General features: G+C 43.2%; 1 protein-coding gene across 4 annotated transcripts in view; it reads left to right on the top strand.

The window, feature by feature from the left end:
• The window catches only part of PDXDC1 (pyridoxal dependent decarboxylase domain containing 1), a 51,616-nt gene that overhangs the window by 35,883 nt on the left and 2,051 nt on the right, over nucleotides 1-13,682 (top strand). For all 4 annotated transcript variants that reach the window (XM_045204375.3, XM_024571707.4, XM_045204376.3 and 1 more), the window contains exons 14-23: nucleotides 2,627-2,690; nucleotides 4,321-4,409; nucleotides 5,841-5,946; nucleotides 7,758-7,929; nucleotides 8,578-8,696; nucleotides 8,984-9,105; nucleotides 10,087-10,179; nucleotides 10,247-10,343; nucleotides 11,288-11,392; nucleotides 11,897-12,129. In XM_045204375.3, the coding sequence (XP_045060310.2) occupies nucleotides 2,627-2,690; nucleotides 4,321-4,409; nucleotides 5,841-5,946; nucleotides 7,758-7,929; nucleotides 8,578-8,696; nucleotides 8,984-9,105; nucleotides 10,087-10,179; nucleotides 10,247-10,343; nucleotides 11,288-11,392; nucleotides 11,897-12,129 (1,200 nt within the window). The remainder of the gene's footprint in view (nucleotides 1-2,626; nucleotides 2,691-4,320; nucleotides 4,410-5,840; nucleotides 5,947-7,757; nucleotides 7,930-8,577; nucleotides 8,697-8,983; nucleotides 9,106-10,086; nucleotides 10,180-10,246; nucleotides 10,344-11,287; nucleotides 11,393-11,896; nucleotides 12,130-13,682) is intronic.

Here is a 13,682-nt window from a genome sequence, read left to right as displayed (position 1 = left end):
TTTTTCAAATATGACCTTTTTTTTTTTGTAGTCCTGCCTTCTGGAACTTCAGTTAGCTGCATATCGAACCTGGTTTTTCCATCTTCCACAAGTCTCTTTGATATTCTCCATCTCTTTGCTGCCTTCCAGCACATTTCTTCAGATCATTCTTTGAGTTTAATAATTTGCTCTTGAGTTGCAGCTAATCTGTTTAACCTATCGACCACATTTTTGCTTCAGGTAACTTCTTTTTCATTTCGGGATGTTCCCTTTAGTTCTTTTCAAATCATTGTCTTTTTAAATTATCTTTTTAAAAGTATTTTCTGGTCTTTCATTTCTCTATTTAAACATAGTTATTATAGTCTGTTCCAGATTATTGTTTTACTATTTCCGTTCTTGGGGGTACAAACTGCCCTCTCAGTTGCGTCTCCTGACTCTTATTCCCTGTGTCAGTTGTAGTTTTTTATTATGAGCTAGGTTTTTTTTTCTTGTGTGGCTGGCCTAGGTCCATTTATTTATTTTGGTTTCACAGCTGTAAGAATCCTATACCACAAAGGACACTGAGCCCAGGCACAGTGCACACCTGATGCTTCGATTCCTCGTGCAAGAATTTTTTTCTCTCCCTTTATAGAACCACAGGCAGGGTTAAGCTTTCTTGCTGATCAGTGGGTGGAGTGTTTCTCTCCATCTTTTCATAAGGACTGTTGTTCAAGGGTCCTGACTTTATTCACAGTCACCACTCTCCCTCACATGGGCCTAAAGACCCATGACCCTAAACATTAAAGCCAAGTTTCAGGCCCGAAAGTGTTCCTGTTACCCCACCCTGCAGCTCAGCTTACAGTAGCCCTTCTGTTTTCTCTCTGGGTTCACCTTTTTTGTTAGCCTAGCAAGGGTTTAAACCTTATTTGGTTGTCAGTTATATTGAATCCAGCATTTCAGGTATTTAGAATTGATAGCTTCATTATTAGCTTAGTCTACCATGTTGCTAGAACCAGAATTCTGTGTATGTAGTCATCCCTTGGCACCCACTGGGGACTGGTTTCAGGACCCTCTGCAGATGCCAAAATCTGCTGTGTTCAGGTCTCTTACATATATTTGCATATAACCTATGCACACTCTCCTGTATACTTTAAATCATCTCTGCATTACTTACAATACCTAATACAGTGTAAGTGCTATGTAATTATACTGTTACACTGTATTGTTTAGGGAATAATGACAAGAAAAAGAAGTCTACATGTTTGGTACAGATGAAACCATCATTGGCCTAACGACGTAGTACATGTCAGAGCTAACATTTTAGGGATTTTTCCCCAAATATTTATGATGCCCTGTTAATTGAATCATTGGATATGGAGCCCATAGATATGAAGGGCTGACTGTATAACACTGTGCAGTATTTCTGATGCACATTGACGTATGAGACCATTGAACTCAAAGAAATAAGATACACAAGATTATATAGAAGACTTGGCACTCAAATCATTCTGCCTTATCCTGAGGGTGGGGGAATGGCTGTAGGGTTTTGTCATTCTCGTTCCTATTTCCTGTCCATTCTATTTAAATGTTAAGCCACTCTAACTTTAAAGTATCAGTGGATTTATTTTTACGAAAATTAAAGGAATAATAAATGTGAAGACACAGGAATTGGCTCAGTAAATAATTAGCAGATCTGAATATCCATTGTGTTTGATCTGAATCACATCCGTAGGGTCTTTTGGAAAATCAGTGAAAAGATCTTGAGCCAACAACTTCCAGTCATCTTCCCAAGTTAGCATTTCCTGTTGTGGCTCCACAAGTGAGCCGTCACGTCACAGAGCCTTGGAAAATAGGCTTGCTAACTAGAAGAGTAGTACTAGAATTGTTGAATGCTTAGAGATCTTTTCTCCCTGTGTTTCTCCCTCCCTTACCCTCCGAAATACCACAGTCAGTCAAGGGCATTGTTGCTCCTTCTGTATCCTGACTCCATGGTAGCACTGATGGCCAACTGTGCATTTGTTCAGCAGAGAGCATGAACTTGGCACTGGCTTATCTTAATGCAGTGGGCGTTTTCATCTGTATGAACTTCATCGGTGAAGTTGGTTGTCTGGTGCCTGTCCTGAATGTAAGCACCGCTTGAGTGATTTAGAGAATACGGAGATTTAGTTCTAGACTGTGGCTATCTATGTTGCCGGCAGGACTTGCACCCTGGTCAGGAGCTTTACAAGGTGCAAATCCTTGCTCTCCCTTTCTCTGTGACTGTAAGAAGTCCCAGTCAGTCCTGCCTGAGTTAGCGTCATTTGTGGATTCTTGAAAGCTTTGGCTCTCAGCACTGATTCTAGTTCCGTCTTTTCCTTGCCTTTTTTTATCTGTAACATTAGACTTATGTTTATCCACTATTACTAAAATGTCCTCCCATTTCACTTCCAGTGTACCAGTGTCACATATTGTCATTCAGCAATGTGTTTTCAGAACTAGCTTATAATTATTTCTAAGAATTTTACTAAACCCCTGATTTTTATTTCTCTAACAACTGAAAATCAACCTTTGAACTTTTTATATGTTTATTAAAAAAACATAACATCTTTAGCTTATTTTTCACATTCTGGCTCATTTTGTAGGTGTTAGAAATTTATGTGACTGGGTAATGTCAGATTCCATTTTTCAGGTGGAAGATGAGCTGAGTTCTCCAGTAGTAGTGTTCAGATTTCTGCAGGAACTACCAGGCTCAGGTAGGTGATTCTAAAGAGAGATTTGTGTGTGTGTGTGTGTGTATGTGTGTAAGGGCTCTGAATTTTAAACTATTTCAAGTGAATTACATAGTCCAAAATATTTTGATTGCTAAAATCGTAAGTCATCATTTCAGAAAAATTTAATAATTTTCTTAAGAAGTCCAGACCTAAATTCCTTAGCATTTTCCTGAAAATTTCGTATGTTAAACTAGTGGTTTCCAAATTTGGGTCCTTGCACGGTACTGCCCCTTACTAGATATTTTGATTTAGTAGGTTAGATCCAGGAATCTCTATTTTTTAAGACTGTCCCAAGTGCCACCAGCCTAGCCCAGTGCACTATTATATTTTTCACCTGGGTGGCCACAGTCCCCTCTGAACTGATATGTCAGCTTCCACACCTCCCACACATTGCACTCCAGACCGTTCTCTACATAGCAGTGAAGTGAGCATCATAAGTGGAAGTCACATTGTGTCACTTTCCGGGACCTTACTGTTTCAGTTGAATAAGGTCCAGGCTCTATACCAGGCCTTGTAAGGCCTGCAGCTCTAGCTTTTGCCTTTCTCTCTGGCTTCCTCTTACGCCACTTTTCTCTGCCTCTGATGCATTTCCCCTTGCTCTTCTTCTGGCTGGCTTCTTCTCACCATTCAGGTCTCCATGATGTCCACTTCTTCAGAGAGGCCTTTCCCATCTGTCCTGTCTAAGGTGACTCCCGGTTATGTCAGAGCCCCCCTCTTTCATGGCACTCACAACATTAGTGATTTCATTTCTTTCTGTATGGTCTGTTTCCTCAAGTACAATAAAGTGTAAACTCCAAGATGACAGAAACCTTACCAGCCTCGTATACCTCGGGCCTGACACAGCTCCTGGCACAAGTAGGCACCCAGACTGTTCGATGAGCACAGGGTGATTCTGTTGTGACGTACCTTGCGCAGTGCTTAGTTGATAACCTATAATGTTACAGTTCGATTTCCTTTGGAAATTCCTTGAAAAAAAATTTTTAATGAAATTAAGAATTCTATTTGTATGAATAAATTCAAGGGTTATATTTTTCATGAAAAAGTGACATTTAATTTAGTAAGACACATTTATTTTTAAATTGGGTTTAAAAAAAAACATAAAATTTGCCACCTTAACCATTATATGTACCGTTTGGTGGCATTAAATTTACATTGTTGTACAGCAGCTCTCCTGAACTTTTTCATCCTGCAAAACTGACACTCTGCACCCATTAAACAACTGCTCCCCGTTTCTTCCTCTCCCAGCCCCTGACAGCCACCATTCTCCTTTGTTTCTGTTGATTTGCCTTTCTTAGGTATTTCATAAGAGCAGAAGCACACGGTACTTGTCCTTTTGTGACTGGCTTATGTCACTTAGAATAATTTCCTCAAGGTTCATCCATTTTGAGCCTGTGACAGAATTTCCTTTTTTAGGCTAAATAATAGTCCATTTTGTGTTTATACTGCATTTTGTATATCCATTCATGTAAGGTATACATTTGATTTCTGTAATATTTGAGACTTTCGGGGGGCAGTTAATGTTGGGAGCTAAATGAAGTGGGGTTGGAGGGGTACCTGTTTTAGCTTCCTGTGTTTCTGAGAGGTAAATTCCCTTTTTCTGTTTCGGCGTCAGATCCAGTGCTTAACTCTGTCCCAGCGCCCAACATGGCACCTTCAACAGCCAGCCGGGAGAGGCACTCCTGTGATGCACTGAATCGCTGGGTGAGAATGGCAGTCCTGGGCTTTCCTCTGTGTCCCAGGTGGTTGGGATAATACATGGTCATGTCTAGGAAGGACCCACAGGAGGGAGCCCTCTGTGAAGGCGCTGGGCTTCGTTCTGGGATTTCCTAATCGGATCACCGCCTCACATACTGTGTGACTTCTGGCACATCTTCCCAGCATAGTTTCCGCACGTGACCATTCCTTTTCTGTCAAACAGCATGCATCGTGTGGACTGCAGTGCAGCCACTTTGGGGTTCTGGTCGGGGTCTGTAGTGAGAGCAGAAGCACGGAAGCCAGAGGCCGCTGAACACCCCCGGCAGCCAAGCAATATGAATCAAAGGCATTGTGCTTTGGCTGCCTTTTTGACGTGAAATTGTACCTCCAGGAGTTTTAGTCTAAAGAATGTTGTAAACAATGTAAGGATGCTTAGCAAAGCAGTATTAATTGGGGCAAAATATTGGACATGCCCAACCCAGGACATTTGGTGAATAAGTTATGGTACATCCACGCAATGACACTCAGAAAAGCCAGGTTAAGCCTTGCAGCTGGGCATTATGAAAGACAGGAAATGGTCGTAAGTTATTTGAAAAGCATGCAGGTCAGTAGGCAGGGTATAGAATATCCTGTTTTATGACAGCAACAAAGCACACACATACCACTCACACAGAAGGGCAGGGTGGGTATATACCACATGGCAACAGTGTGTGTTTCTCAGCAGTGTGTTGTGGATAATTCTTATTTTATTCTTTTGGTTAACCTTTATTTCCTAGATTTTTCTACAGAGAACTTAGATTTTTAAAATTAAGGATAGGTGCAAAGCCCTGACCAGTATGCCTCAGTTGGTTGGGCGTTATTCTGCAAAGCAAAAGGTCACCAGCTCAATTCCTGGTCAGGGCACATGCCTGAGTTGCAGGTTCAGCCCTGTTCAGTGTTTCTCTCCCTCATTGATGTTTCTCTCCCTCTCGCGCTTCCTTCCCCTCTCTCTAGAAATAAGTAAATAAAATCTTTTGTTGTTGTTGTTAAGATTTTATTTACTTATTTCTAGAGAGAGGGGAAGGGAGAAAGAAAGAGAGGAAGAGAAACATCAATGTGTGGTTGCCTCTCACATGCCCCCTACTGGGGACCTGGCCTCCAACTCAGGCATGTGCCCTGACTGGGAATCGAACTGGAAACCCTTTGGTTCACGGGCTGGTACTCAATCCAGTGAGCCACACCAGCCAGGGCAGTAAATAAAATCTTGGGGGAAAAGAAGGATATAAAATTTACTGTTTTTAAAAAAGAATTGCCATAGTATTCAGAGAAAATCAAAAGACTAAAGGAAATTAGCCTCCTAGGAGCCTCTTGGGTCTTGGCTGAATAGACCAGGGTTGGTCTGAAGACACTTGATTCTCTCCTTGCAAGAGTGTGTTCATTCTACACTTTTCTCTGCAGCTGGGAGAACAGCTGAAACAGCTGGTGCCTGCAAGTGGCCTCACCATCATGGACCTGGAAGTGGAGGGCATGTGCTTGAGGTTCAGCCCTTTGATGACAGCAGCAGGTAACTTGTCTCTGCAGATCAGCCCCACTTTTGTTCTAGGAAGCTGCAGTGACATGTCTCTGAATTCCAGGCTGTGGGGTTGATTAGCTTTCCCCTGTGGCATTGTTCTCTTTCAAGAGGCTTCTTCTTTTGGGTTAAATTTAGGTAGATTAGCCTTCCAGTGTAATTTCACAGAATTAGAGACTTCTGAAGTCACTTGAATTCCTGTGTTTTGATGTCTTATGACCCTTTTCTGTTCAGTGGTTCTCAGTCCAGGCTGGGCATCTTGTTTTTAAAAGTTCTCTTGGTGATTCAAATAGGCCAGCAAAGGTTGAGAACCACTGTTTTGGTCATTTAAGAAAGCAATGTAGCTGAAAGTACATGGACTTGGATGACAGAAAGTCCTGGGTATTTGTGACCCCCTTGACCACTTCATACCTGTGGGGACCTTGAACAAGTTTCTTACCTCCAGCCCTATTCCTTGCTACCTCATGGTAAGGGTACAAGAATTAAAATGAGATCATGCATTCAATATATAAAAAGCCTGAAATGGTGCTTAGCATGTTATAGTTGGCACTTAAAAATAAGTTTAAAGCCCTGGCTGGTGTGGCTGGATGGTTGGAGCATCATCCTGTAACCGAAGGGTTGTGGGTTTGATCCCCAATTTGGGTGCAGATGATCCCAGATCCCAGCACATATGATCCCCAGTCCAGGCACATGTGGGAGGTAACCAGTCAATCTTCTCTCACATCAATGTTTCTCTCTCTCCCTTCCTTGCTCTCTAAAAGCAATGAAAAAAAAAATGTCCTTAGGTAAGGATTCAAAAAAAAAAAAGGCTGAGAAAAGATGTATTAAAATTTTTGTGTTTTTTTAAAATGATTTAAACATTTTCAGAAAATGTTTGGTGATTTTTATGAGATATTTCCAATATTTGGGGAAAGATATTTTCTCAAAGACATCAAAAGGAGGGAAGTGTAGGCATTTGTCTGCAAAGAAAAGCTGTCATGAAGGTGGCTGGTGGCCTTAGGGTTCTCTAGGAGTCTCTGCTCTGCTCTGTGGGGTCCTCACCCCGAGCCCCAGAGGCTTAGTCTGTAAAACTGGACAAGTGAGTTGAGGACACCGAGGCAGCAAGAACTGAGGCTTCCTGAGAGCCTGTGCGGTGTTCGCATGGAGGGCAGTGAGAGAGCAGTGGTGGTGATGTGACTCCGGGCTCCCCGAAGCCTCTCAGGCTCTAATCTTCAGGCGTGACTTAATTCCGTCCTCTTCATCACCCTGCCTTTCCTGCCTCCCCACCACAAACACGCCAAAGTCCTCTTCTTTCCAGGATGTCAATGTGCAGAAAGAACTGTGTGGTTGCCTCTTTGTTCTTAACCTGCGATAAGATGTTTATAACATGACTTAAGCAGAATCTTTCTGTGGGAAGAATCCAGTTCCCACATTAGAGTTGCATTGCATATTAAATTGGAGGGGCTAATTCTGTCTTTGTAAGAAAAAAAACTGTCTACACTTGGAGGAGCTGGTTTTATAGATATATATTTTTTTAATTAAATCCACTGGAGTGACGTTGGTCCGTATGATCATATAGATTTCAGGTGTACATTTCTATGACACCTGATCTGTATGTTGCATTGTGTGCCCACCACCCAAAGTCAAATCATCTTCTGTCACCATATATTTGGCTCCCTTTTTAGTGGCTTTTTTTTTTTTTTTTTTAGCTCCTCCTGTGCAGCTAATCGGGTGTTCCTAGGGCTGTAGGCCTTTCTGGTAGAGGAAATGGGAGCCCTGTGCTCTCATTTTTAGCCATTTCTCTAACATGCTGTGAATGTTTTTAGTTTTAAGAACTCGGGGAGAGGACATCGATCAGCTTGTAGCCTGCATACAAAGCCAGCTGCCTGTCCTAACCTGTACCCTGCAGCTGCGAGAGGAGTTCAAGCAGGCAGTGGCGGGAACAGCAGGCCTCTTATACGTTGATGATCCTAACTGGCCTGGAATAGGGGTTGTCAGGTATGGTTTTGGCTTGCTCCTGATGTTAATTTCTCTTTGCTGTATAAACACCATGGCGGGTTATTTATGAACCAATTTAACAATCTCAGATGAATGTGTGTAGTCACAGTATGCATGTCTAATGAAAATTCAACTAGATGTTCTGGGCACTTACAGAAGCAGTGTATCGGGTGACGGGGCCTCCACTGCACTCAGTAGCAGTTGCTGTATGTGCTTTCTGTGCCAACCCACAAGTCACTAGGACAAGATGTATTCGGGTATACACCTGACAGGTGGTTCCTGTGTGTGGCGTGTGAGAATAAGAACCCGGTTCCCTAGCAGAGCATATGCTTGTGTCCTCTGTAGTCAGTGTGCCATCCTTCCTGTGGCTGCTTTCCACCTCCTTTCAGGATGAGGGACAGCTCCTTTTTTATGATGCGACTTCCAGACCTTGCCCTCACTCTCTAAATTTCATGGACCTACAGACTTGGCCTTTCCTTGAGATATTCTTGAAAGTTTGTGATCTTGAAACTGAGTGGCTCCTTTGCCCATTTGTCTCATTCCACATTCTTGCTAACCTCTCATAGCTTATACTCCCCCTGTAATCCTGTGTCTGAAGAGACATTTGATATTCTAGATTTAAATACTGTTGTTTGATGTTGTTTATAGGTACGAACATGCTAATGATGATAAGAACAGTTTGAAATTAGATCCAGAAGGGGAAAAAATTCATACGGGACTCCTGAAAAAGTTAAATGAACTGGAATCTGACCTTACATTTAAAATTGGTAACTACAACTTTTATAAGTCAACTGTGAACTTTGCCAGGACACATCTAATTTGCTTGAGAGAAAATGGGCTCTCTTTGAGAAAATGTTGGTTTCATTCTTCTTGGGAACTGAGATAGCTCCTTTCCCTTTCGCAGCCTCCCTGAGCTTCCTGTCTCCTCACCAGAACCACCTTCCTCACTCCATAGGGAGGCTCTTTTGTGCATGGTCCTGCTGTTATACAGAAAAGCAGGCCTGTGTCTGACCCATGACAGGTAACCAACTGGGTCTGTTGTTTGTTCCCACAGGCCCTGAGTATAAAAGTATGAAGAGCTGTATTTACATTGGCATGGCGAGTGACGACATAGATGTTTCTGAACTCGTGGAGACCATTGCAGTCACAGCCCGAGAAATTGAGGAAAACTCAAGGGTCTGTAAGACTAATGAGCATCTTGTTCCTTTTCTGGGTTTTGCCTGGGCAACTAACTAGAGTCACAGAGGAATATGCTACCCTCAGAAATGTCTGTTCATTCATTCTTTCCCAAAAAGTTTTTAAATCTTTGCCAGGCATCAGGAATGCCAAGTGGATTTGACATGGTCCGTTCCCTCAGGGAACTGGTAAGCCACTTGGAGGAAGAGATACATATAACCAAGTGAGGTGGTAAGTGCTATGGGTAGAAGTTAGAGGTAGCTGAGCATTCAGGAAGACGTACGTATTCACTGTGCCCAACAAGGTCAAGGAAGACTTCCTGGTTGTAGCTGGGTCCCAAGTCTGAATGAGACATGTTTCTGGTAATGGAACTTCCCACAGGTAGCAGACCTGCGCCTATCAGCCAGTTGGCATGCAGGAGTAGACTGTGAGGCTTAAAGTTGCTTCTCTAAACCAGAGATTAGAGGCACTAGAAATCACTCAAAAGGAGAGACAAGGGTCCAAAGCAAGACTGGTCTGAAAGGAGATGGAAATACATGGCATGTGTTTCAGTTTTGGGAGGGGTGGGCAAGAGAAGGAGGTTTGAAATGAGGCTGAGAACCAGCTTTATTCCTTCTTGGGTGAACTTCTTGAAGCTTCTTCCAAGCCTGATTGTATCACTTCTGACTCCACATCCACAAACGTGGAGCTGCATGTCTGTGTTTTCTACTGATCTGACACTCAGACCATAGGGACAGTTACTTCTCCTCTCTGTACCCTGGCTAATGAGGCTGGTCATCAAGGTGTGTCTGCCTAGGGTTCCTTGAGCATTTTATTTTATCCTCTTTTATTTGATTTTCTATTTTACTTTTACACTGATGTTTTAAAGTATAAAATTCTGTTTACTAACAGACTTTCAAAGAATGTCCTCAGCGCTGTTAATAGTTCTAGGCCCCAAGCGATAAGTTTAGACAAGTGACACTTTTCTTGGTCTTTACACAGCTTCTGGAAAACATGACAGAAGTGGTCCGGAAGGGAATTCAGGAAGCTCAGGTTCAATTGCAGAAGGCCAATGAGGAACGCCTTCTGGAAGAGGTGAGTCCACAGAGCGGCTCAGGCTGGGAGCCGGACTGGACGGGATGAGCAATGTTGTGTTTTGCAGGGGGTGTTACGCCAGATCCCTGTCGTAGGATCCGTGCTGAATTGGTTTTCTCCAGTCCAGCCTTCACAGAAGGGAAGAACTTTTAACCTAACAGCAGGTAGGACTCACAGCCTCCTCCCAGATTTCATGAGCCTTGAAAGTTTTGACCAAATACCCTGGGATCCCACACTCATACTGAAAAGCCTCATGTACGTCCTGGGTACCGTGCCAGGAATCTGTCTGTGCCTGTGACTTTCTCATCTTCCCTCTCCCGCCCCCACTGCTGAAGTGGCACGGAAGCAGATACACATTGCCCACAGCAGACTTCCTGGAATCCAACAAGAACGTGTTCACTCAGCTGTTCAGACCCTCACGACTGGGCATTTTGCTTCAGTATTAATAGTGCAGTCCTCATTAGTGTTTTGCCCAGCAAAGGGCTGCCATTGAAAGGGACAGTTGAAAGACTGGTCTAGAGCACTGGCAGTTGGATTTCAATCTAGGCAACCAGCAAGAATTACCAGTTGCTGGGGCTTGGGGAAGATAATATCCAACTATAGGACTCCTGCTTTCTTGTTCTAGCAGGAGCCCCTTCCTTTGTTCCTTCCCCAGGAAATGACGATTCTATTGTCATATGACAACTAGAGATAATCTGACTTTGAACCTACCACACCTCAGCCTTTAGCAAAGAGGCATCCATTCCTTGTTCCTAAAGTACAGTTGCTGAAGCACTCGGAGGGTGAAGCTTAAGGTCTTTCCCACTTGGTCCTGGCTCTCCAGGCATGCTTAGGCCAGCCACACTGCTGGCTGAGTGTTTTCCCATGTACACAGGATACCTGGGGAGGGAAGGATGAAACATACTAGCAGAGCTGGGACTCATAAGTACAGCCGTGAGATGGCTTTCTCCAGTTCCTGGCATGTTTCAGGGGTTCCCAAGTCTCCACCAGTCTGTGCAAGGCTACATGGCCAGAGGAAGCTCAATAGGGAACAAGGTTGAGTGGGGGCATCTCCCAGGGCAGCCTGTGCCAGGATTTCCGCCCACCCCTCTCTTTCTTTTCCTGGCAGGCTCTCTGGAGTCCACAGAACACACTTATGTCTACAAAGTACAAGGCACAGGAGTAACACCACCTCAGACCCCCTCAGGCACTCGCACTAAACAGAGACTTCCAGGTACATCTGCATGCAAATGGGTTGTATTTCTCTTGGGAAAGTAGACCTTTTTGCATCATGTAATGGTTTTCCATTTGGTAGTACCTGCGTTCCTTTGTTTTCTTGGTTCTTTAACCTAAAGTCCTATTTATCTTCAATTAAGACCAGCTGTCCCTTTAAATAACCATTCCAATAGCCTTGGGCTTTAGCCTTGGGGGACTACCTCCGTAGCATTCTGGGTGGGGGAGGTAGGGTCTCTAGAGCTGGCATCATATTTAACCTGGTGTTTATTCTCGTGAGTTTTCACTATTGAGGCGACCTTAAAAGTTCTCTGCCTTGGGAGCATGTTAGTCTCCTATCAGCTCTCTCTTCTTGCCTCATCACTTAAATGCTTCAGAGCCAGTAATTCCGGGGATTTCCGCTGAACAGTTGGAATTAATAAAGTGATCTCTTGTTGCACAGAGAGCTCTGTTGCAGAAGTGTCCTTTACTGCACTTCAGTGCTATTCCTTCCATTTTTCTCTAGGTCAGAAGCCTTTTAAAAGGTCCCTAAGAGGTTCAGATGCTCTAAGCGAGACAAGCTCAGTCAGTCACACTGAAGACTTAGAAAAAGTGGAGCATCTGTCCGGTGGGCCGGAACAACAGGCCCTGGAGGCTAACAGCCCTGAGCAACACCCAGGGGCTCCCACCCCTCAGGAAGCCAAGCAGACTGGAGCCTTCCAGAACAGAGTCCAGGGCCCAGAAGATGACCACCCACAGGTAGAAGAACCAGAAAGCTTAAGATAAAATTCAGTGTTTGGTTTGAGACTGTATTGAGTATTTTGTTAAGAAAGATGAAGTTATACTGAAAATGTGAACTGTGCCACATGCTAATACAAGAGGAATTACTGTTATTTGTGCTTAGCTGGGATTTGTGCACAAATATGTGCCTGAAAGCCAGGCTTTCTAGGAGGGTAATTTACTTGTCTAATTTTATGGGTATAGAGATCAGCTGTTGTTTCTATCCAACTGTATGTAGTAATACATTTTATCCCCAAGTTCCTATAAACACTTTTTATTCATGAAGAACACTCGGAATGTCAAGTGCCTGCCACTTGAAACACCTGCTCTTATCTTTGTAAGCATAAGTTATTAGGTTGCACATAACTTTTTGGTAAGACGGCTCTCTTTAGAACTCTGCGGGTTCTCTGTTGTACTGCTGCAGAGGACAGACAGCTTTTGCCACCTGCGTTAGTTGGTGTTTACTTTGAACAGGTTGCAGTATACACCTGAATCGTGTTGGCTTGAAGGAGAATGGGTTTCAGTGGGATTGTAAATAATAGTGTCGGAGAAGCCCTCTCCAGCCATCCCCAACTGCTGCTTTCCCTGGAGACGTAAGGACTGTGTCCACACAAGTTGTGGCAGGCTGTCAAGCAAGTTAGACTGGGCAGTGCTTCTGTCTGACCTTCCTCTGCCACAGATCCTTTTCTCCCTTTACATACTATTTGTAAACAAATTAAAGGATTCATCTATTAGTAACTGCAAAGACTCTTCTTGATCAAATATATGTATATTTTTAAATACTGGTAAAGCTTTTAAATTGGCACAAAAGGACAGACTGTGCTCATTTCTATGTTTAATATCTGAAAACCCAATAGATGCTACTCTTAAGAGCCTAATAGTAAATATGCTATGTAGCACCCAGTTAAATTTAAATTCTAAAATAAGTCTACCTGTGACTTGTTTCACATGGGAGCTTCTGTTCCACTAGCAGCTCACCCCTTTGGGCCCAGCTCAGAAACAAGAACCTGAAAAGTAACCTTTCCCAGGCTGATCAAGCCGGACTACTGCTAAAATAACTGAAGGCTAGCCCTTAATGACTGCCCATGTCTGCTTTCCAGAAGCACGGCACCCCTCCATTTACCCTAGGTGACGGCCCTGTGCCCCTAGTCCAGCAGTCAGCCTGGAGAGACCTCCAGACTGTGGGAATCCACACTGTAGTACTGGAAGCCTTAGTTATACCACAGCAGGCCTATAATTACACTGATTTAATGTGATTTCTGACATTTGGTACTTGTCAAAATGCAATTCCCCTTTCTTTTTTTGGGGGGGTGGGGGTGCAGATAATCAAAGTCTTCCCTGTTTATTTGGTGCAATGAAATATAGTGGATAAAAAAATGGGGGATGGGGAAATTACAACCTTTAACAAGATTAATTTTTAAATGTTTTTATATATATTTGGAATTGTTAAATTGGTTTTGCTGAAACAGAATTTCACCCTTGAGATACTATTTCAATATTGGTTTCAATAAAGGTTCTTCTTCAAATTGTTA

The sequence above is a fragment of the Desmodus rotundus genome, chromosome 1 (assembly GCF_022682495.2).
Source record: "Desmodus rotundus isolate HL8 chromosome 1, HLdesRot8A.1, whole genome shotgun sequence".
In the NCBI taxonomy this organism is placed as follows: domain Eukaryota; kingdom Metazoa; phylum Chordata; class Mammalia; order Chiroptera; family Phyllostomidae; genus Desmodus; species Desmodus rotundus.
Note: the sequence above shows the minus strand (reverse complement) of the source record. Positions and strands in the feature narration are given on the sequence as shown.